Below are 23,672 nucleotides of genomic sequence, written 5' to 3'. Positions count from 1 at the left end.
ACCTAGTTCCTCTGGGGGCTACAACCCCCTCTCTGAGAGGGAGGAGATCAGGGATGTTTTGAATGTTGTCTGCGATGTACTAAATCCACAAATGAAGAGCTAATAGTGTGACTGAGGGCGCAGAGCAAACAAAAATATTGGGAAAACTGTGAGGAATGTGATATAAAACTAGCTCAAGGACGTCCCAAAAAATCTTTATTGTAGGACGTACTCCACTAGGATTAAAAACGCAGTGCACCAGCGGTCTGGATTCAAAACCGCAGTGATGTAAATAAGACTACTCGGTCAACATGTTTCAGCCATGTAGCCTAAGTGTAGGCTAGGCTTTTATCAGGACCTATGATGCTGCTGCAAAGAGTGCACTTGATATAACATAAAAGGATACAGAGACACAACATTTCTTGTTGTGTCTGTGCAAGGTGAGCATTACCTATAATCAAAAACAAAATGTCTCGTCCCAGTTATGATTGTAGGTACATCGGAAAACTGGTTACGTTACATGGTAAAGAAGACACATAAAGAAGTGCACTTACCCGTAACTACTGGGTAAGTCACCACCCCTCTCCCAGTGAACCAGGTCCTTAATGGCTGGCGCTTCCATAAGGAAAGGTAAAGGAGCAGCCTCAAGTAACATTCATTAGATCTCACCAAATTACAAGCAAACAAATGACCATTTTGCCTGACAGGCCGAAATTCCTGATATAATTTTTGATTCACTATTACCTGGCTGTGGACATCAGGCCATGTTATGCATTTCCAACAGATTGTAACTTGTGCCAATACACATACGTGAGGAGGCCGTTTGCTTCCGGCTGTACCCGTAACAATGAGCTTCACACCAGAAACAAATTGTGCACTATATCGCTACAACATTCTGTAATACCTAGAACAGGCTGCAGTGTACATTTGAACACTAACCGGCAATAAACCAGCATGTGCCTTGTGCACACACAACATTCATTAGGCAATAGAGGTTAACGCTGTTGGACTTTGGGTCTTCAAAGGTAAAAATCTCCCACATTCTTAAAAACAAAAGAAACAAAACACCCATGAACAATATATTTGGAATGATTTATATTTTGCCCTACATAACAATGAAAGACCTTTGCGATAATATGTCACTGCTCTTCTCTGTTTACAAAGCCGATTAATTCAAGGTTTTCACACAGTGGTCAAGGCAGGTTTAGTCATTTTTTCTGGTGAATGCACACTATTCAGTTTCAATTTTTCGGAATATAACCCTCAAATCAATGTGATGGTGTAAAGAAGTGCAACAATAATGACAAGCTTGTTTGCAACAGATCTATCACTCGGAGATTGGCATTAACAATTGATGATCTTTTTGTTGTGGGGGCAGGGGTAAAAGCCTCACCGTGCCCCAATGGATATTTTTTCCCATTCAATTACAAGAAGCTGCGCAGTCATTCCAGAATAACTGTGAGGTATTCTCCTCCTTAGAGCTACTAGTCAATCAAAGGGCACCAAAAAAGGCAATCAAAATTGTTTATCATTCCAGTCAATGCAAAGGAGGAATTTATGAGTGGCCGTCCAACATTCTAACCTTTTTTAAATCATCTTCGGCAATGAGGGCGAATATTATTCATATTGTACTGGTATTTATCTAGCGCTTTCCCACCTCTTGTCAGGCCCAAAGCTCCTTATGGAACGTCAAGGAAGCAGCTCCTCTGTATGTATCATTTATATATGGGTGTATATCCTTGGCAAGGCCATGCAGTGCTCCGACATGCGTTGGGATCTTGAGTGCTTGATTGAAAAGGGGTTGTCTGAAGTTTGGTTAGGGAGGAAACAGTCTGATGAAATACATGATGTCTGAAGACATACCAGGACATGTTAGCATCAGTGTTCATGAAGATGTAACATTAGGGGTCGCTGCACATTGAAACACCATCTGTAATTAACATAAGTCATATTTAGGCCATTGACGATTCATACAAGAACCTGCCAATAGAATCCAGTGGGTCCAGTGACCATAGGAGTCCCGACATTGAAGTCATCAGGTTGCATTTTAATGAGCGTAAAATGAAGCGACATTGCGTAGACACCGGTGGAACCTGGGCAGCCTGGAAATGGCAAATGGGTATTCAGGAGTGGGAGGATCATCACCCATAGTAATGGATCGGTTACACCTGTATCAACATGAGATCATATATCTTTAGAGCCTGTTAAGTCATATTTTGGGAAAACATAGATCTATTGTGGTGGTTGCTGATGATAATTATTTTATTTGATAGTGCACTCCATAGTTTGTTGGCTTGTAGAGAGAAGCTGCATCATCCTCCTATGTGGGTTCGCAATTCTTGATCCAAGTTTTCACTATTGAGCGCAGAACCTAGGTTGAAAATGTAGAAATACTAGTCCCATACTATGGATTGCGTGGTGGTCATGGCCGAAAACTTTGAAGGAGATGTTTTTAGCAAGAGAAAGCCATAACAGGGCCTTGAGGGTAGAAATGATCAGGCCAGGTCCTCCCTGGACCGGAAACAAGAATACTGGGACCGGTTTTGGGGATGCACCCCTCATCAGGCAGTCTAGCTTGACTCTAGTGGCCTAGAGAGCACGGTCCCAGGATCCTGGTTTCCAGTCCAGTGAGGACCTGGCCTGGCAGTTCAGACTGGACTGTTCCAATGAGGAGCAGGGTCAAGACTGATTTGCATGTGGCTGGGTTTAAACTGGAAAGGCATGTGGAGAAACACAAACAATGGATTTAGGCCCAGATCTCTATACTGGGGTGAATGTTTGACATTGTTCGACATTCTATCCATCAATTGATCTTTTTGCATTACAGATGCTGACTCAGAGGCAAAGAGACCTGTTGGAGGCACACCGACAGTGTGCTCCAAAAAAGTGGCACACTCAATGCGTCCCTTGAGGGCAGCCCTCTGGACGGGAGAAAGGGGTTCCCCTAGATCCCCACCCAAGCATCCCCCTCCAGGCAGGTGCAGTCATTCCCTGCCCTGATCTCTCTCCCCTCTTCAAAGTGCAGGTATGTTGCAGTTTGCACAGAAAAATACGGAGCGTTTTTTAAACAGCCACTTTGTATTTCATTGAATAAGGGAGCATTCACGGTGGCCACAGGGCAGCACATTCATCATAATAAGGTACACTGTCCCTGTTTGTGCCAGGTTACCCAGTCAAAGGTGTGCCATGGCACAAACAGGTAAAGTGCACACTATTTGGAATACTGCTCCTGTAGTGATTCATGAGCTGCTGCAAGATTGCTTGCTTGTCCATCCAGTCATGGACAGTCTGGGGCGGGATTATTAGGTAGGGACAGGGCTAATATGATTGGATTCCTAGAACCCAATCTGAAATGTTTAACACATCAACCCCCTTGCTGATTAAGCACATCAGATTGACTGACATCAACCAATGCATACAGATCTCTGTTGTTGGAAGCTTCTGATTGGCTACTGGGAACTCTTTCATAATAACAATGGATAGCCCTTGCCTTTCTGGATCGTTTTGCTGTGCAGGATGATGTGACATTCTGAGAAATGTTTTACCAATATTGGGGCAAGAAATCAACCCTTTGTTCTAGTGTACCTGTGTAAGAAATTGGGTTATTAGTTGAGAGGGTTAGAAGCTCTACTTAAATTATTAACACAATTCTTGTCAGGGTGAACCGGAAACCTCACTAAATAAACCTATGTTTAACTCTCTAATAGCTTGGCACAAAAGCAGTCAGGCTTATATTAGAGTCAATGTTTAAAGTATTTACTCAATAAAGTGAAACACAACTCCAATAAAATCCCAAACCAACTTAGAAAAATAGAGGACATTTTAATACATAATGTTACACCAAAACCACAAAAATCCAATCAGTAGAACTGGAGAAATGGGTTTTTGAAGCATTAGGTGAAAATAGCACCCAAAAGTACAAAGCCCCACTCGCGATTATCTGATCGCGCTGGACTGGGAAAACTCACAAATTCAGACTGATCTCAATGGAGTGTGGTTCTGATACAGGGATCACGTTTATCTTACTGAAGAGTGACCTTTTCAAATACACAGGAGGTGCTGCCATTCGCGTAGGCAGAGACTGGAAGAAGGTCATTGTCAACACATGGAGCAAGTCAGACATCGAGGATGATTGTTGATGGTTATTCATTCACAGGAGCATGACAGTCAACGCAGGCTGTCGCTCTAGACGCAAACAGCAGATCTTGCTAAAGCTTCATGTTGGCGGTCATCACAGGCAGTCATTGCTTAATGCAAAGAGGTTACTTTGCAGTCACAAGGAGCCCAACACGTCTGTACCTTCACCTTTTCTTCACTAGGAGTACACTTTGTTGCCAGCCAAGGGTCTAGGTCCTGGGGGCACCTCTTGGGACTCAGGACTCCAGCAGAAACCAACAGCAGGGCTTAGGCAGGTTCAGGTGGTGCTGGTCAGCTGGGAAATTGCAGGGAGCCCTCTGGAAGTGTCACTGCAGCTCAAAGAGTAGTCCAGACAACTAACCCTTGTAGTCACTTCTGGAGCACCTGGGTTCAAGGCAAGCAGGTCCAATCTTCCTTCTTCAGACAGCAGGACAGTCTTACTTCTGATTCTTCCACAGGTCCAGAAGTGTTCTGATGAGAGGTTCTGAAAATGCCACTTTTAACCTTTGTGCCAGCCTTTGTGTAGGGTGAACTCTCTGGCCTACTCCCATAAATAGTTCTGACGAGTTCCTCCCCTTGTCTTCTTGATCTTCGGCTCCATCTTTGTAAGCAAGTATCACAGGTAAAAATAATTCCAACTTTCAAAATATGGCATTTTCTGAACATTAACTTAAAATTAGGAGTGGGTGGAACTTGCAGAGTTTTACTCCATGGATCTACATAAAAACTCTGTGAGATTCTGCAGCTTTCAAAGAGTGAGCAGAAACTGGCACATCGCCCTGATTGCACTGATTTCTAGTGCCAGGAATTTGTATGCCACTTCAAAATCAGTGTGAATGGCATCACAGGACATGCCAAAGGGCACTGCTTCTTTGTTGCCTCTCTAGAACATTTTCTTCCCAAGCAGCAGCTTTCTCAACGCAAACGGTCGTGTCTGCTCGTGTTGAGAAATTCTTGTTGGGTGCCCTTCTAGCACCCAAAATGACTCAGATGCTCACTGACTTCTCACTGCAACCAAAAATACAACCATATTACTCAGGTATGAATAGTAACTACCTGACTCCGCATTCTGAAAGCACTAGGAGATGCAAATTCACTAGGAGCGCTAGTAGACGCAAATTCTTGCTCGCGCTCGCCAACTCGGTGAGACGCTCACAAGAAAAAACTCTGCCACACAGAGGTTGGTGCTGTTTTGCCAGAACTCTGTGTTACAAGCGTAATGCAGAGTGGACAAAACTCTGCGGACTCTGCTGACAGAATTTATCACCCACCCCTTCTTAAAATACAACATTAACATTAAAGAGTATTTTAAATTATAATTAATTTGAGTGGAAACATCATTCTTCTATCTAATCTCAAACTGAAGTTATCTTTCATGAAGTGTAAAAAGGTAACCCAACATTAGTCTATGGGAGAGATAGGCTTTACAACAGTGAAAAACTACTTTAGGGGGTTTTCACTGCAATGCAGTTCAGTGGCATGTCTGAGACATGTTTTGCAGTGCTACTGTAGTGGGTGACACAATGAGTGCTACAGTCCACCAGTAGCATTTAAGTTACAGGCACTGGGTAAAGCAAGCACCATATACTAGGGACTTACAAGAAAATTAATGGTGCCAGTAGGGTGTAGGCCAGTTTTACTGTGTTTAAAGTAGAGCGCACAAGCGCTTTACATCTGGTTAGCAAAAAGAATTAGTTCAGCCAAAAATCTGAGAACGGAGTCAAAAATGGGAATACCATGTCAAGGATGTCATGTCTAATAGCTGCCATTCAATGAAAAAAAAATGCCCCAGATTATTAAATATAGAGCATTTCTAGTAGTGAATACTTTATTCATATTGTTAGTCTTCTTACAGTCGGATTGGAAGCTTTAGTGTTCTGCTTAGACGAAGCAAGAAGGCAGCCAATAAAAAATATGAAACATCAAGCAACCATCCAACCACAGATTGTGCAACTGGAACGGCAAACAAATAACACAGGAATTCCAAAAATAATATGAGCAATAGTTGGTGGAAAAGCCATTCAGATTTGTTATTTAAAATAGAGGTTAGGTAAGGTCAGCTTGCCGGGCTATAACGGGAAGTACTGTTTATTTCAATGTCACCGTCTCTGAGAGCTACAATCTGCCGGATAAACAGACCAGAGCACACCACCCGCGGTCCACCGTCCCTGCAAGGTAAGGTTGTGGTTTTTTTTTCTTGTGCTTTGTATTGTCATAGTTGTGAGTTTATCTCGCACAGCAGCGCTGAGGATCCACAGACTCGTGTGATTTTATATCAATCTACGTCACGTTTTCACAACTGTGCGCAGCTGCGAAGTACTTCCTTATCACCTGATCTCTTGCAGGGTGGGCAACTTCTAAAGAGAAAAATATCCGCCTGTAAAAAAATGTGGAGAATCTAGGCGAGTCAACCTGCTATGGATAAGATTTTTTCAACCCCCCCCCCCCCCCCCCCCCGTCCCGCGTTCTTCTTTACATAGCTAGTCTGACTTGCTTTGCTTTAAGTGATCAATTAGGAATCATTTAGACAGCAGTAAAATACTTTGAGTGACTCTTAGAAGAGATTGAAATTTTCACCTCTTGTAGCTCCAATTATTAGCTGCGTGGTACTGGGGCAGATTTCCCGCATAAATTCTTATGTGAAGTTACCATTACTGTGCGGAATCACTCCAGGACAGTGCAGTTATGGGTTTAGCCCCATGGAATGGGGAATTACTGTGTAGCAACGATTTGGTCGGTTGAAAAACACATGGAAATCCCCATTCCTTTGGGTTTTTCCACATACATTTACCACCTGTTCTGAGCAGGTGGAAAATGTACGCAGGGACTGGTGCCAGTGTGGGGCCTGTGGGAGGGACTGGGGGGATTTGGAGGAATGGAAGGAAATATTTTTTTTAGCAGGGGGAAGCGTTGTCGCCTCCCAGGTTACCCATAGCACTGGGCAGTTGTAAACTCATCCAGGGGATGTAAGCATGCATTCTTTGCCCTGTCATCAGAACTTTGCACTCAGTTGATTCAGAATTATGTGCAGCTGTTGACCTGAGGGGCAGCGGCGACTGGCATTTAGGCAGAGTGAAGGGCGGGCAAATGGGTGGTGGTTGGGTGCATGCAAGCAGGGTGAGTGTAAAGAAAAAGAAAAACAAGCATTTGCAATGCAATAGGTCTCGCATTTAAGAAACTCTCATACATGCAAGATGTATTGCATTGCAAATGCTTGTTTATAAAAACGCCCATGCAGCAATTTAACTTTAACTTTAATGGCGGCCGAGCCCCTTTCCTTAGACGAGTCATGTCTAAAGAAAGAGGAGCAGCCGCCATTAAAGTGAAAGCGCGGTATGGGGCCCTTTTACAAAAAAAAAGCGCCCCAAGTCGCACTTTCACTGTAATGGCAGCCGCACCCCTTTCCTTAGACTCGGCTCATTTAAGGAAAGGGGTGTGGTCACCATTAAAGTGTAAGTGTGGCATGGGGCAATTAAAAAAAAAAGAATTTGATAAATAGTGAAAAAAAAACATGCAGACGCGTTTGGCGCAGCAAATAAAGCAAAGGCACGGCCACTATTATCAGCGTGGCATGCCATTCTAATTAAAAAAAATAATAATACTAAAGCATTGCGAGAGAGCGTGTCCTGCCTGCAACAGCAGTCATGTGAAAACCATTAAACAAAATAGTGCTCAGAGGCTGTAATTGAAGCCTACTGAGCAACAACACCTGTAAAAGCGGGTGTCCTCATGAGAGGTTACAAAATGAGACAAGGTGGTACTAAGGAGGGGCTACTAAGCCTATTGACCAATGAAAAATATGAGCGGAGAGTGGGCGGAGCTTCAAGTACATACCTGAATACAGCATGCCTTGCAGGGCAGCGCATGTGCTGCCCAGACTCAACCTAATAACCACTTACCTTGCTGCACAACTCCGACCTCCTCCTCCTGTAGTTTTATGCTCTGTCTCCTCAATTCCCCTAACCAATCATGGCGCTGCTCTCATGCTGGTATCCAACATCAGCAGAACCCAGATCAGTTGACTGGGGGTGAGTGTTTGATTTGCTCTAACGCTCTGTCCATCATCCGCTTTGGTATCGCTTTGTTTGCCCTAAGTTGGCAGGGTATGCCCAGACGTGGGTCCCTTGCTCACTTTGCCACTGGATTCAAGAATACCTGGCTGATGAGGGTTATGAACCTGAAACCGGTCCCAGGATGCTTGTTTCCAGACCAGGGAAGACATGGCTTGGCAGTGTGGGCTGTACTGTTCCCATGAGGCACAGAGTCAGACGGATTTGCATATGGCCTTGTCTGAACTGGGGTGGTGGAGTGGGCTAAAGAATGGTGATGGATTAAACCCAGATCAGTTGACTGGGGGTGAGTGTTTGATTTGCTCAAACGCTCCGTCCATCATCCCCTTTGGTATCGCTTTGTTCGCCCTAAGTTGGCAGGGTATGCCCAGACGTGGGTCCCTTGCTCAGTTTGCCACTGGATTCAAGATAGCCTAGCTGATAAGGGTTATGAACCCGAAACCGGTCCCAGCATGCTTGTTTCTGGTCCAGGGAAACATGGCTTGGCAGTTCGGGCTGGACTGTTCCCATGAGGCACAAGGTCAGACGGATTTGCATATGGCCATGTCTGAACTGGGGTGGTGGAGTGGGCTAAAGAATGGTGATCGATTAAACCCAAATCAGTTGACTGGGGGTGAGTGTTTGATTTGCTCAAACGCTCCGTCCATCATCCCCTTTGGTATCGCTATGATTGGACGGAGTGGGCTGGCTGGATGCTCCTTCAGGCCCTGTCTAAGACAGCTGAGTGGAGAGCTTCAAAGTGTGCATGTATGTCACTTTGGCCGGCGCAAGACAGCCAGCCAAAGTGACATGCGCTCTTTGGAAAATCCAGCCAGCTACTGCTCCTGTCCTCTGCTGCCGTTCAGCAGCAGAGAACACGCCCTGCATGTCTTTGGGGTCAGGGCTGGCTGGCTGGCTGCTGCAGTGCAAACAGTAAAAAATAAAATGCTATTGAAATCTTTACATTGAAATTTTATTTTTTCCTGCGTGGCTTGCAGTGGGAATGAGGGCGATGCTTTGCTGCCCTTGTGCAAAACCCACCACTGCGTGAGAGGGCTAGTTTGTGAGGACCTTGCTTTTGTTCTGCTTGATTGCACCAAAGCACGATAATCTAGTGAATTTTTCAATGTTAACGTTCGTGATGTACTTTGTGATCCCATGCAATTGCTCAGGAAGCTCCTAATGGCACGCGAATCTTGCCCACTCCCTTAAATTCTGTGTGAGAATAAGAGCCTTGTATGCCTTGACCTCAGGGCCTGACGCTTGATAAAAATCCCATTCCCCTACCCACAAGGCTCCATTTTGATACACCAACATCGACTTCCTTTACCCCAACCCTCCCCCCACACTGACTATCGTAGACTTTCTCTCAGCCATCACCTGAATCTGGCACTTCATGCCTATAGTTGGCACCCCTTCAAGAACAAGAATAACGTGTAATGGAAAAAAAATACTCTGTGATGCCTTGAATGGGGGATTAAAGGGTGGCAGCAGAAAGGAGGTGTAGTGGAGGCAGAGTCACAAGAAGCAGAGTCTGACAGTCAACTTAGACATTTATTTTTGAAAACTCTGCTCCAAAGAAATTAGCAACCAAGACAATTGTGATAGAAAATGACACTTGGTCACAAACAAACAAACAAGGTCTAAATTTTAAAAGATGTTACAGACTAGGAGCCACATGTATAAAAAGTTTTAGCGGACACAAACAGAAAATCAGGCAGTCTAGCGATCGCTAAATAACCTATTGACACGTACTAACTTTATTTTGCGAGTCAGTAACCTGTTATCGACTCGCAAAATAGGGTCTGCGAGTCGGTATTAGGAGGGGCAGTGTCAAGGGCGTCCCTTCTTAATAGCCAGTAGCGGCCCGTGGTGGGAGGCCTGCTGGGCGCTGACGTGGGGCGGAGGCGGGGGAGGGGCAAGGTGGGGGTTATTAAACAGATTAGAGTTAAGTAAACATTCTAATAAATGAAACTAATTTCGTTGCACGCGCTGCATCGCATTTGGCACAAACACAAAGTCTGCTCCCAGTGGGTGGGAGATTTAAAAATATTCCAGTGAGGTGGGAGAAGACTTTTGATTGGTTTACATGCCCGCACTGATGCGGGCAGACATATAGATCAAGAGATTGCTCCCACCCAAAAGAAGCAGTATAAGTAGCTGCTCCCTGCGGATGGGAGCAATGCTGGCTCCTGTAGCATGGGGGGAGTCGACTGAGGCCCGGGAGCTCCCCCACAGCCCCCAATGAGTGTATGGTGGGTGCCCTGGGTGGGCACCAGGACACCCACCTATATTTACTACAGGTGCCAGGGGATGGGGTCCCCAAAGCCAAAAAAGGTTCAGTGAAGGGGGCCGCTCAGAACTCTCCCTCTCTCCCTAACAACACACAGCCCAAGGGGATTCTGTCCTTATAAAAAGAGATGGCCCTGGTGGATGGGGTCCCCAGGGCTCTTTAAAGGCTTGGGAAGAGGGATGCGTGGCCCCCCTTTCCTTCAAAAACAACCATGGGGGACGGGGTGCCCAAGGCTTTTTAAGGCTTGACGAGAGGGTCCATGGTCCCCCTCCCCTTAATTATGACATGGGGTCCCAGGGCTTAAAAAGGCTCGGGAGGGGGCCACCAGATTCCCCTCCCTTGAAAATGCATGAGCCCCTTTGAGATGGGGGTCCCAGGGCCAAATGAGGCTCGGGGAGGGGGCCATGTGACTCCCCTCTCCTTCAAAAGAGATATGGTCCTGGTGTATGGGGTCCCCATGGCATTTTAAAGACTTGGGGAGGGGGCTGCGCTCCTTAAAAAAAAAACTCTGGGGCTGAGGTCTCCCGGGCCCTAATGAGGTTGTGGAATGGTGCTACTTGGTCCCCCTCCCACTAATAAAACATACACCCTTTGGGGGGTGGGGTCCTCGGGACCTAATGAGACTCAGGGAGGGGGCCATGTGGCCTCCTTCCCTTTAAAAACAAAAGGCCCTGGGAGATGAGGTCCCCATGTCCAAATGGGCTTAATTAGGCTTCGGGAGGGAGGCCATGTGGCTATCTCCTCCCCTTTTAAAAAACAGGGGTCCCCAGGGCTTAATTAGGCTTGGGGATGTGGCCACGCGGTCCCCCTCCTCTTAACAAGATAAAAAAGCTCTGGGGTATGGGTTCCCCAAGGCCTAATGAGGCTCAGGAAGGTGGGCTACATGACCTCCCTTATTTATTGGTAAGGCCCGGGGGATGGAATCTCCGGGGCCTAATAAGGCTCGGGAAGCGGAAGCCATGCAGCCCCATCCCCTTCTTTATTATATTTGGCCCCAGGAACGCATCCCCAGAGCCCGAAGGCCAACCCTTTGCTGCACACAGAAAAGGCTGTGCACGATGTGGTGTTGGCAGCCTGCTGGGGGTTTGCTACTGGGCCGGGCAGAAGGTTAAGCCCTGTGATCAACCCCTGCTGTGCCCGGCCTAAGGCTGCTTGTGAGGAGTTGGAAGTAGGGCCTGGTTGCAAAACAGGCCATGTGAATAACCCCACGCTATGCACTAGCAAAAGTCGTGCATGGCATGGGGTTGGCTGCTTGTAAGGGGTCTGCTATCTCCTGGTTGGTTGGCTACTGCGGCCAGGCCCTATTGCCAAGCCCTATTGTCAAGCCCTTGCTGTAAAAAGCCAAAGACTGTCGGGGGGGTTTGCTGCAGGAGCTGACCAAAGGCTGTGCACGGCTCTGGGTTTGGCTTTACATCTGGTAATTATATATATATATATATATATATATATATATATATATATATATATATATATATATATATATATATATATATATATATATATATATATATATATATATATATATATATATATATATATATATATATATATATATATATATATATATATATATATATCAAAACAAAACCCTTTCAGGCATAGAGTGACGCATAAATTATGCAAAAAAGAAGGAGAGAACTCTGGGTAGATCTCAGTTTAGGTGGAAAGCAGCTCCTGTTAGAGCACTCTCAACACCAGCGACACTCTAGATCTGCTCGCCTCAAATGTCTGTTTTTCTATCAAAGTTTTTAAGCATAGGATTAGACAGTGCTATCCATGCCGAGATAGAAAATGACAAAGTCTTTCGCCATTTAAACAGCAAAGTCTTTAAGCATAGGACTAGTACAGTGCAGTCCTTGCCGAGCTGTCAAATAACAAAAGCCATTTATCACTCCAGGCACAATATTACAGCTTTGAATTGGTAAAATACCAACTCAAGCCAACCTGAAATGATTAAAAGCAACCCCTGACACAGTGTTTCGCTCTAATTAGAGCTCTTCAGAGAGGTATAGCTTTGTCCAGACCCAAGGGAGCACCCAGTATTAAGTCAAAACAAAACCCTTTCAGGCATAGAGTGACGCATAAATTATGCAAAAAAGAAGGAGAGAACTCTGGGTAGGTCTCAGTTTAGGTGGAAAGCAGCTCCTGTTAGAGCACTCTCAACACCAGCGACACTCTAGATCTGCTCACCTCAAATGTCTGTTTTTCTATCAAAGTTTGTAAGCATAGGATTAGACAGTGCTATCCATGCCGAGATAGAAAATGACAAAGTCTTTCGCCATTTAAACAGCAAAGTCTTTAAGCATAGGACTAGTACAGTGCAGTCCTTGCCGAGCTGTCAAATAACAAAAGCCATTTATCACTCCAGGCACAATATTACAGCTTTGAATTGGTAAAATACCAACTCAAGCCAACCTGAAATGATTAAAAGCAACCCCTGACACAGTGTTTCGCTCTAATTAGAGCTCTTCAGAGAGGTATAGCTTTGTCCAGACACAAGGGAGCACCCAGTATTAAGTCAAAACAAAACCCTTTCAGGCATAGAGTGACGCATAAATTATGGATAGCACTGTCTAATCCTATGCTTAAAAACTTTGATAGAAAAACAGACATTTGAGGTGAGCAGATCTAGAGTGTCGCTGGTGTTGAGAGTGCTCTAACAGGAGCTGCTTTTCACCTAAACTGAGACCTACCCAGAGTTCTCTCCTTCTTTTTTGCATATATATATATCTATATATATATATAGATATATATATATACACATACATTTTTTTAACGTAGAAATTCACTGAAAAAGCCTTAAGTTAAAGTTAGCGTATTAGGATAAAAATCTGTTTGTTAAAAAAAAAAAAAAAAATGGGGAATTCACTGAAAAAACAAAGGTTAAAGTAATATTATAGTTGGGTGAATATGTCTCTGACCACATTAACATTTTGAACTAAAGTAAAACACTGAATTTCACCAGTTATATTTGGCAGAGCTGACAATAACTGGCACCTCTGACATGCACTGGTTATGACCTCACCAATCAATCACTTACTCTATTTGATCTAAATAAAACATAGATCATAAAAGTACAGTACAATATAAGACATCTATTTTCTAAAAGTGTAGGTGCATAATACAAAATTAATAACATAGTTGCAAGGGTCACGGGCACTGACATAGATGATAAAAGCACAATACAATATTGGTCATTTGTTTCAAAAAGTGTCAGTGCATAGTGCACAATTAGTAACATAATTGCAAAAACCTCACTCATCGGCCGCCAAGCGCTCCTATCACGCAAATGTAGTTTTACATAAAACTGATATACTTTATTTAATTAATTCTTTCGGTCAGAGAACTTCTTAAATAATGTACCTGAGTACCATTAAAGAGACATTAAGAGGAATGGTCACTATGTAATCTATTGAATTATCAACTTCTTCCCCAATCCATCTCCTACATACAGGGGTTGCAAAATATGACCCCCAGACATCAGAGCAACATGAACATCCAATCATTTTATGCTACTCACTTTTAGATCTTGCCATTTATTTCAAATGTTGTTACAAATTTGCTTTAAAGTATTAGGTATCGTTTATAAATACCTACTCAACTAGGTTTGGGGCCAATTAAAAGCTGTAATTAACCATGCACACATGACCATAATATCTGTTTTGCAGAAAACCCACTCACATTTGCCCCAAACACATTCTCCTCATCCAAATGAGGGTGTAGACGCTTGTTATCTGGTCATGTTTTGTTGAACGAACTAAACACTTTACTTAGCTTCCTACAACTGCTACCAGCAATTTAGAAGTCATTTGTGTCAGCATAATATCTTTAAAAGCACTCGCCAAGCTACCAGTTGGGCAAGAAAAATCATGAGATGTAATTTAATTTCCAATGGGCATATCACACATTTTCAAATGAAACCACTACTTCTCTTTTGTCAATAACAAAATCTGTTGGCAATCTCTTCTTCTGGGTAAGTCTTTCAGTCAAGCTGTTCGTTCATGAGTGTTAGTTCATGCTTAACTGTGGAGTATATCACACTCATAAGTCATGTGTTACCTTTCCAAAAAGCGTCTGGAGGGAAACTCATGCATATGAACATTTGCATCATGGCCCCTGAGACAGTGTCACTTGTATAGGATCAGAGAGAAAGAGTTTTGGATGCTAAAGATAAAAGTACACGGTTACTTCTTTGGTCACACGGTTATGCATTGGCTCCTTCCCAAATTCACTAAAGAGCTGTAACACACAGCTAGTTTTCCATGCTCTCTAAACATTCTTTTAGATGGAGATCAAGTTGGAATGCTAGGAGACGGAGTTGAGACAAGTTGATTTCCATTTGTGTTGACCGTTTAATTGGCTAACAGAAGAAGCTCCACAAAGTATTTTTGGGGCACAAGGAGAGTGTGCCCCAAGTTAATCTTTTCTGGAGTTTGGGAGTGTAGTGTGAGAACAGAAGTTGTTCATCTGGACAAAATTAAAAAAATTGGCAGATGGTGAACAGTCTTGACAAAACTTGCATGCTTCATTTTTGGGGGCTCCTTTGGCAAACGTGGGTATTTTAGGTATTATCTGTTGTGGGAATTGTCATTTATCACTAGTGTCTGAGGGCCACAAAACTGTTGTACTGTATTGTGTTGCACGATTTGTAAAAGGCTTCACACTCCTGAAAAGGACATTACGCACTCCAATTGTTATCTGTTTCCTTGGAGCCCTTTCGGAGTGTTTGGTTGGAAGGGTGCTGGACGTCGAATGTTCTGTATGGAAGATATTGGGTAAAATTCATGAGTTTCAAAGGCTTGCTACAAACATGACTTTCACTCTAATTGGATAACCAGAGAACTCTCTTTCAGCACTTGAATCTCTCAGGAGGTGAGAACAAGTTATCGAGGCGTATTAGGAGGTGGTTGGCACCAGAATTTCAAATACAGTTTGGCACAGTGGATAACAGGCACTTTAAACATGTAGCCATGTAACCAGTGTTATCTTATGGCCCAGTGCTGTGGTCTTCTTGAGTATCTTCAGAACTGCCCCAGTCTCCAAGGTTTTAACACACAAGTGATTTAGAATTATGCTAGGATACAGAAACTGGGATTCTGGGGCCAAATCTGGTAATGTTGGCTAACATTCTGGAGAACTCAGAGAATGAGTTGCTGTATACCCAAAATAAATGAGAAAGTGCCAATCAAACATTCCTCAGTCCAAAAGCATATCATGCAGAAAGAAAAGAACCTAAACCAATGATAAACATGTTATTTATTTAGATCCTGTGGTGTAGTCACGATTTTTAGCCAACTGGTTATAATAATTTTCAGTGGAACAGATGTGACAGTGAGCCAGCACCTACTATAAGACATAAAGGGGAACCACTTTTTTTTTTTAATAGGCCTAATGCTTATGGACTTCTTGTCTTCTAGTGTGCCTCTGCACTAGATATGACCCTCTTTTCCCTTTCTTCATTAAGTATCTGGCTTGTCTTGTCACTGTGCATAACTCCATTTTCAGGGGTCTGTGTGAGCTGCATAACTGCATAACCATTTTAAAACCAGCCTTTGAGATGTATCCCAAGGCTTCATTAGACATAATGCAGGTTTGAGCTGATACCTATATAGCCAATGCTTTACATTTGTGGCCTAGGAGAAAGGTAGTGGCCAGAGAGAACCATAGGGATTTCTCATAGGCAGGGCCTCTTGAATTGTGCGGCTGGAGAGTGTCAAATTATGCAGCAAGGTTGACTAAACTATGCAGCAAGAAAAAGCATATTATGCAGAATAATGTGGCACATTTTTCCACATGGTAATACATTTCATCTAATTATTACATGTTTAACAACTAAGTATGGATGAATTTTGCGGATCTGTGATCCGCAAATTCGCGCGAAATCACAAAAAAAATCTGCGAGTTCGTGGAAAAATCTGCGAACTTGAGGATTTTTAGAGTAGAGTACTTTCTACTGGCTAATCAGTAAGTGCTACCTCGTCGGGTAAATGTATAGTGCTTTTCCTATACTACAGCTGCGTAAAGTGCCAGAAGAGTTGTCTCCTGAGACCGTGTGTGTGTTACTATGCCATCGCGCCGTAAGGCGCAGAGGTCTCTTGAGTGAGCTGTCCATCATAGTGGGTAAATGGCAGGAAGACGATGCACACCGCGAGTGTGTGGGCGGGGCCAAACGGGCGGGCCTTCTATGCGAGTTCACATGCCTCTCGTGTGTATAAAAGGTCAGAGACCGATCAGAGCAGCAGATGAGGAGAAAGAAGCTCCTGGTCACAGGAACTGCACAGGGATTGCGCTCGTGAAAGTGAAGGATGCAAAGGCCTCTATCCAGCATCACAGCTAATTTTCGACGGTAGATATGGGGAGAAAGCACACCTGCCCAGCCTCGATAAAGCTCACGATTGTTTTTTGGCTGATCAATGCATTACTGAATTTGAGCTTCAACTCGGGCACCTGCTGTAAGTGCTTCCTGTTGAGGTTTAATTTTTGTGACAGGAGCATCGTGCCAGAATGAACCCTGCCCTTCCTATTTATCCAAGAAGAAGCCAACGTTTTGTGCGATACCTCTACTCACCTGGAGTACTTTCTACTGGCTAATCAGTAAGTGCTACCTCGTTGGGTAAATGTATAGTGCTTTTCCTACACTACAGCTGCGTTAAGTGCCAGAAGAGTTGTCTCCAGTGACCATGTGTGTGTTACTATGCCATCGCGCCGAAGGTACAGGGGTCCCTTGAGCGAGCTGTCCATCATAGTGGGTAAATGGTGGGAAGACTGTGACACCGCGAGTGTGTTGGCGGGGCCAAACAGGCAGGCCTTTTATGCGAGTTCACATGCCTCTTGTGTGTATAAAAGAAGCCAAAGGTCAGAGACCGATCAGAGCAGCAGATGAGGAGAAAGAAGCTCCTGGTCACAGGAACTGCACGGTGATTGCGCTCTTGAAAGTCAAGGATGCAAAGGCCTCTATCCAGCATCACAGCTAATTTTGGACGGTAGATATGGGGAGAAAGCACACCTGCCCAGCCTCGACAAAGCTCACGATTGTCTTTTGGCTGATGAATGCGTTACTAAACTTGAGCTTTAACTCGGGCACCTGCTGTAAGTGCTTCCTGTTGAGGTTTAATTTTTGTGATAGGAGCATCGTGCCAGAATGAACCCTGCCCTACATATTTATCCAAGAAGAAGCCACCGTTTTGTGCAATACCTCTACTCACCTGTACTTTCTACTGGCTAATCAGTAAGTGCTACCTTGTTGGGTAAATGTATAGTGCTTTTCCTACACTACAGCTGCCTGCCTCGACAAAGCTCACAAATGTTTTTGGGCTGATGAATACGTTACTAAATTTGAGCTTCAACTTGGGCACCTGCTTTATTTATATCTGTAAGTGCTTCCTGTCGAGGTTTAAAATTTGGTGACAGGAGCATTGTGCCAGAATGAACCCTGCCCTTCATATTTATCCAAAAAGATGTCACCTCGGCTCTAACTGCCCAAAATGCGTCCGCGAGAGGATTCGGAAATTTTTCAGCAATTTTGCGAGATTCGCGTGTCGCGCAATTGCTGAAAATCCACAAAATCCGTGAGCGGAACTGATTTTGCGCCCACCCTTATTAACAACCATCATCATCATCATCAAACCACTTTATTCGGTTAAATTAAAACCATAAAAGTACAGCACAAACATACAAACATATAAATGCAAGAATACAAAATACAGTATCTAAAATATAATGTAATGTAATGTAATCCGGCAACAACAGTCTATGTGCAAAAGGTGCAATACAGTACTGATCAAACGCAGTGCATTTTAGGGGAAAAGTGACAGTGCATCCAGAGAATTCAATATACACAGCATTAAAATTTCGACCTTAATTAAAAATAGTTTAAAAAGGATAAAAAGCAAGTAGTCTAAAATCCCGTTAGTTGTGGACTTTTCTCACGGCTATTCCTCAGTCTAACAGCTGTCACAAGAAAACTGGCTATATAAAAAATCTCATTCGGATCATTTAATAACTGTAAGTACAATAAGGCTGGCTTTACTTGAATAAAACCCTTTCTTTTTAGTATTGGAAATAGAAACCTCTTTCTGATCTCACTATAAAAGTAGCAAAACATTATGAGGTGCATTGTATCCTGAACTGAGAAGTTATCGCAAACACAGGGCCCTAGTTCTTTCCGACTGCACTACCCCTTAGAGCTTCCTAGAGAAAGGTAAATTAAGTTAAAATGAAAACGTGTTAAAAGCATATGGTGAAAAGGCCTAGTAACAATTTTTAAGTAGGGTTCGAGCGTGGGTGAAGTCTTTAAAAGATAATGTGCTTTTACCGTTACTTTTATCAACTCTAATTCCTCTCGTTGTACGGCCCATAAATTTAAAAGCTGTTTTTTCACCCAGCTAAAATCTGTTCTTGTAATTTTCTCAGGGTTTTCAAAAAGGTCCTGTAGGCCTACTGTTGCCAAAGTTTCCTTTGCGTAAACAAGCCACCTATGTACATAATCCAAAATGAGACAATCTTTAATTAGTCTATGATTAAGATCTAATTCAGGATTACACCATAATTTAAGCCAAAAAATGACTGGAGCCAGCCTAAGTTTATCTGTTATATAGCCCATCCCCAATTCCTGATGAACAGCATAGGTAGGCGTTGACTGGGGGACCGATAATACTCCCCGTAGAAATGTATTCTTCTCAATCTGTAAACCCTCCATGGGTCTATACCCCCAAATTGAGGAACCATATGTTGCAATTGCAATACATTTTGATTTATAAATGTTCAACATTGCCTCTACAGGTTTGGCCCCCAGCCGTTTCGAGAACCCATTTACGGCCGCAATTACCCTAGCCATACCATTAACCTTAATTTTATGTTGAGCAACCCATGTACCGTTCTCATCAAAAAGAACCCCCAGGTACATAAAAGAGGTTACCCTGGTAACTTTGGAGCCTTCACAATAAAAAGGCCTGCAATTTCTTTTACTCTGGTGACCTATACTCATCACATGTGATTTAGCTATATTTATCCTTAAATCCAATGAGTTCATGAAATTTCCAAATCCCTCTAGCAGCTTCTGTGGGCCGACTGATGTGCGAGATATCAAAACCGCATCGTTGGCATACAGAAGCACAGGACAACGCTCCTGACCAATTTTAGGGACATCTAAACTAGCTACATCTAAAAACTTGCCTAAATTATTAATATAAAGGGTAAAAAGTAATGGTGCTAAAATGCAACCTTGTCGGACTCCACAGCCAGACCTAAAGTGCTTAGTGCAGTTTCCATCTTGATCAATCCGTACCCGTGCAGAGAGGTTCTGATGCAGGTCAGCTAAAAAATAAACAAGACTCTTTTCCATCCCCATCTCTAGGAGAGCCTGCCAAAGCTTTGACCTGTTTCAACTGAAGCAACAATTGCAGCAACTCTGTGCTGCAAGACCAATCGCACAGCTTCAAAGAGATGACTTACAACCTTTCAGTATTCAATATTTTTATTCCATGTTTATCCAAAGTTCATCCAACTCGACTTTTGTAATTCCCAATAACACTGCCCAAAGTCCCATTTTCTTCACATGAGGCAGTTGTGCCAATCCAGGCCTCTTACCACATCACGCAGGGACATACATTCACGTTATGCAGCTTGAAATGTATTACTCCCAATGCATTTCGGGTCTTTTTTATACCCTTTGTCAGGGGAGGCTGTTTAAATAAGAAAATAACATAAAACCTATGTTAGTTTTCCATGCTTTAGCGCTACGATAACTGTGCATACATACATACATACATGCAACAGTAACAGAATTAGTATGTTCAAAGTGACAATACCCAATTGAACTAAATAATTAACAGAACAACAATCCCCCAGTACTTTTATGGTGCTCTAACTGTCTCGAGAGTTTACTGCATGCGAAGACCTCCCCCACTCCAACCTCGATGCTAAACCTGCCATTCTGCCTACATTGCTAAATAAACGCTCAACTTGCCCAATGTTCTGTGCATTAGCCTCGTACTAAACTTAACTTTGACTCCAATTGTGAAACCGAAATTAACATCAAGTTAACATTATGAACTCCCTCAATTCCGTTTATTAAAAGGATTACCTGCTTGTGTTCCAAAGTTATTCCTATCCACTCTGTGACTTCCTCTCTTAACAACTGCCATTTGAACCAGATTTCACCTAAGCTCGTAATTTAAACTGTTCCTCAATGCCAATTCGTCCAATCACAACAGCTTTAATCAAATTTCACTTCATCCAATTAAACACTACGTGGTCGGATTTGCCCTTAGGTTCAAAAACAAGTTCCTCCCTCATAACCTCGGTAACTACATATCCCACAAGTCTTTGCAACGAAAACAGCATTATCATTGAAACTATGTCTTGAAACCTAAATGGTAAAACCTGAATCGTACAGACTAACACCCCTCTTTTTTTGTGATAATATATCAACGCATATTGACTACCGAAACTTAAAGTGCAGTCACTTATCCCAACAAATAAATGCTTTTAAGGCTTCGTTTGAAAAAATCCTGCAAATGTTCATGCATTATGTACGTTACACTCGGTGTTGAAATCTAAGAAAACAGTCCATAAGTCCTTTTGTATCTCCTTTTCCATGAACTGAGGCAGCATTATTCGTGAAGATGTTACTTGATAAGTTCATATTAATCTCATTCGTCATTTGTTGATGTCCGGTGCAACACTGCTGGTGAGGCAAGTAATTCATGACCCGAAATGCTTTGGGAGTAATACATTTTAAGCTGCAGAACGTGAATGTATGTCCCTACGTGATGTGGTAAGAGGCCTGGATTGGCACAACTGCCTCATGTGAAGAAAATGGGACTTTGGGCAGTGTTATTGTGAATTAGAAAAGTCGAGTTGGATGAACTTTGGATAAACAGGGAATAAAAATATTGAATACGGAAAGGTTGTAAGTCATCTCTTTGAAGCTGTGCGATTGGTCTTGCAGCACAGAGTTGCTGCAATTGTTGCTTCAGTTTACACACGTGCAATGAGGCAAGGCACTGTCCCAGTCTGCACGCAAACAGGATTAAATTGAGGAATAAGGAAAAATGAACAAACAATGGTCTGCAACTGCTATACTTTCGCGCATTGAAAGCTTTGACCTGTTTACCAGGTCAAAAGCTGACGATAAATCCATAAACGCCAGCTAGAGTATTCCCCCTTTTGAGAAGGTATATTTACCAATTAACAGGGATAAGTTAAGACACTGGTCTTGGGTCCCCTGCAACTTCTAAAACCATATTGAAAATTCGATACTACCTTGTTCTCGTCTAACCATCCCATCAATTTTCCTAAGACCACCCTCCCCAAAACCTTTACAGCAGAATCGATTAGGTCGATCGGTCTGTAACATCGGGCATCTCCTCTACTACCTTTTTTAAAAATGGGAACTATAATAGATGTAGCCCAAGAAGGTGGATGGTTTCCCTTTGCTGCCGTATAAAAAATTTTTGTCAGAACTTTTGCCCAAAAAACGGGATACGTTTTGTACAAATCGGCTGGGACACCGTCTGGGCCCGGCGCCTTATTACTGGACATAGCCTTAATGGCCAGTACTACTTCCTCCTCATTAAAGCTCAAAGGCGGAGTTAAGTCTCTTGAGACATCACAGGATACAGAATCTGTAGATGGGGGAATCTCGTATATACCCTCGAAATGGGCTAACCACTGTGCTTCGGTGATGTTACATTGAGCCACGGTGTTACCACTGTCCGAAAAAAAGGGCTTATTGACAATTTCCCAAAAACTGCGACTGTTTTTCAGAACGTCAACCGACATCAAGGCCTCCCATGCTTCCTTTCTGATATCATTCTTCCTGGCTCTTACAGCTAACTTGTAGTCCTTTCTAAGTATGGCCAATTTAGTCCTATTTTGTGGGATCTGTTTTATAGCACTCATTAGCTTACTATGTGCCTGTGAGCATGTGGTATCAAACCATTTCTCGGCCATTTGTTGCCCCAATTTACCTGGGGCCATTAGATTCAAGGATATTTGTTTACAGATAGCTGTAAAGGCCTTAATAACCGGTATGCCCTCAGAAGTTACATCTAAACATATATTCAGCATATCGTTTACCAACAAGAAAAGAGTATCCACAAAAATCTCGGGAATAATCTTTGTCCATTTCAACCATTTGCCCCGATCAGTCGGTTTAATACTGACCTCCACCCTTGCATGACTCGTGGGTTGTACCAAACCACATTCTTTATTTAGTTCTTAAATGACCGGATTGTGATCACTAAAATGCAAATATTTTGCGCTATAAGAATAAACACAGGGCAGCAGGAGGGGGGACAAGAAAATGTAATCAATCACAGTATTACATCCTCTGGCTGTGAAAGTTGGGATCCTAATAATTAATTCGGTTGTACTAGCTTCATTAACAACCAAATACAGTAATGAGCAACTGAAAGCTGTCCAGTTAAGCGTTTCAAAGGGCCTTCCACTGCATGCAAACATGTCACAACATGTTTATAGTAACTTTTGATCCGTTAAGATAAAAACTATTTTTGGGTCAAATCTGAAGATTACCAAGAAGATAATGGGTTATGTGGCAAATGTAGAAAATCAATAATTATGCAAAACAAATATGCGCCTGCAAAGTCACATAGTTCCAGTGGCCCTGCTCATAGGGTGCAAGTACCATGAAGCAATCTTTTGTGTAAGTTTCTCTATCAACACTACTATGGCCGTGCCTTATATTAGGATTCACTCATTCTTTGACAGATTAACTGTAAAGCACCTAATACGTCTATGACTTAGTTCTAAGCAGCCAGCCTATCATAATGGATAACAATGTGAAAATTCTTGTCAATCCTTTTTTACTGGAAATTTGCTAAGAATTCTAATTTTGAGATAGTCGAAAATCTGCCTGGCTCAAAACAAACACCAACCAAGACAAACTTTGCCTACAGAAAATTAACAGATTGTACAAATCAACTTGAAAAAAAGGTGAAGAAAAAATACTACTCAGACCTCAAAATGCTAAATGTGCCAATAAAGAATTCTATAAAATTCTTAATTAATTTCGTAAATCAAATTGCCTAGAAGCAGCTCATCTCGTTACTGAAGAGTGCACAGACAAACTGGCAAATGATTACACAAACAAAGCAGACACGTTGGACTCATACTTAAAACAGAGACAATGCATCGGCACTAATCCTTTTACAAAGCTACAATCCAAGAATACTCTGAACCAGCCTCTCCGT

General features: G+C 42.9%; 1 protein-coding gene across 1 annotated transcript in view; it reads left to right on the top strand.

Moving 5' to 3' along the window:
• LOC144820294 (uncharacterized) overlaps positions 1–23,672 on the top strand; it is a 198,871-nt gene that overhangs the window by 5,033 nt on the left and 170,166 nt on the right. The window contains exon 2 of the mRNA XM_078677876.1: positions 6,232–6,291. Within this exon, the coding sequence (XP_078534002.1) occupies positions 6,232–6,291 (60 nt within the window). The remainder of the gene's footprint in view (positions 1–6,231; positions 6,292–23,672) is intronic.

The sequence above is a fragment of the Lissotriton helveticus genome, chromosome 2_1, assembly GCF_964261635.1.
Source record: "Lissotriton helveticus chromosome 2_1, aLisHel1.1, whole genome shotgun sequence".
In the NCBI taxonomy this organism is placed as follows: Eukaryota; Metazoa; Chordata; class Amphibia; order Caudata; family Salamandridae; genus Lissotriton; species Lissotriton helveticus.
The sequence above is the reverse complement of the archived record's forward strand: the minus strand, read 5'-3'. Positions and strand labels throughout refer to the sequence as shown.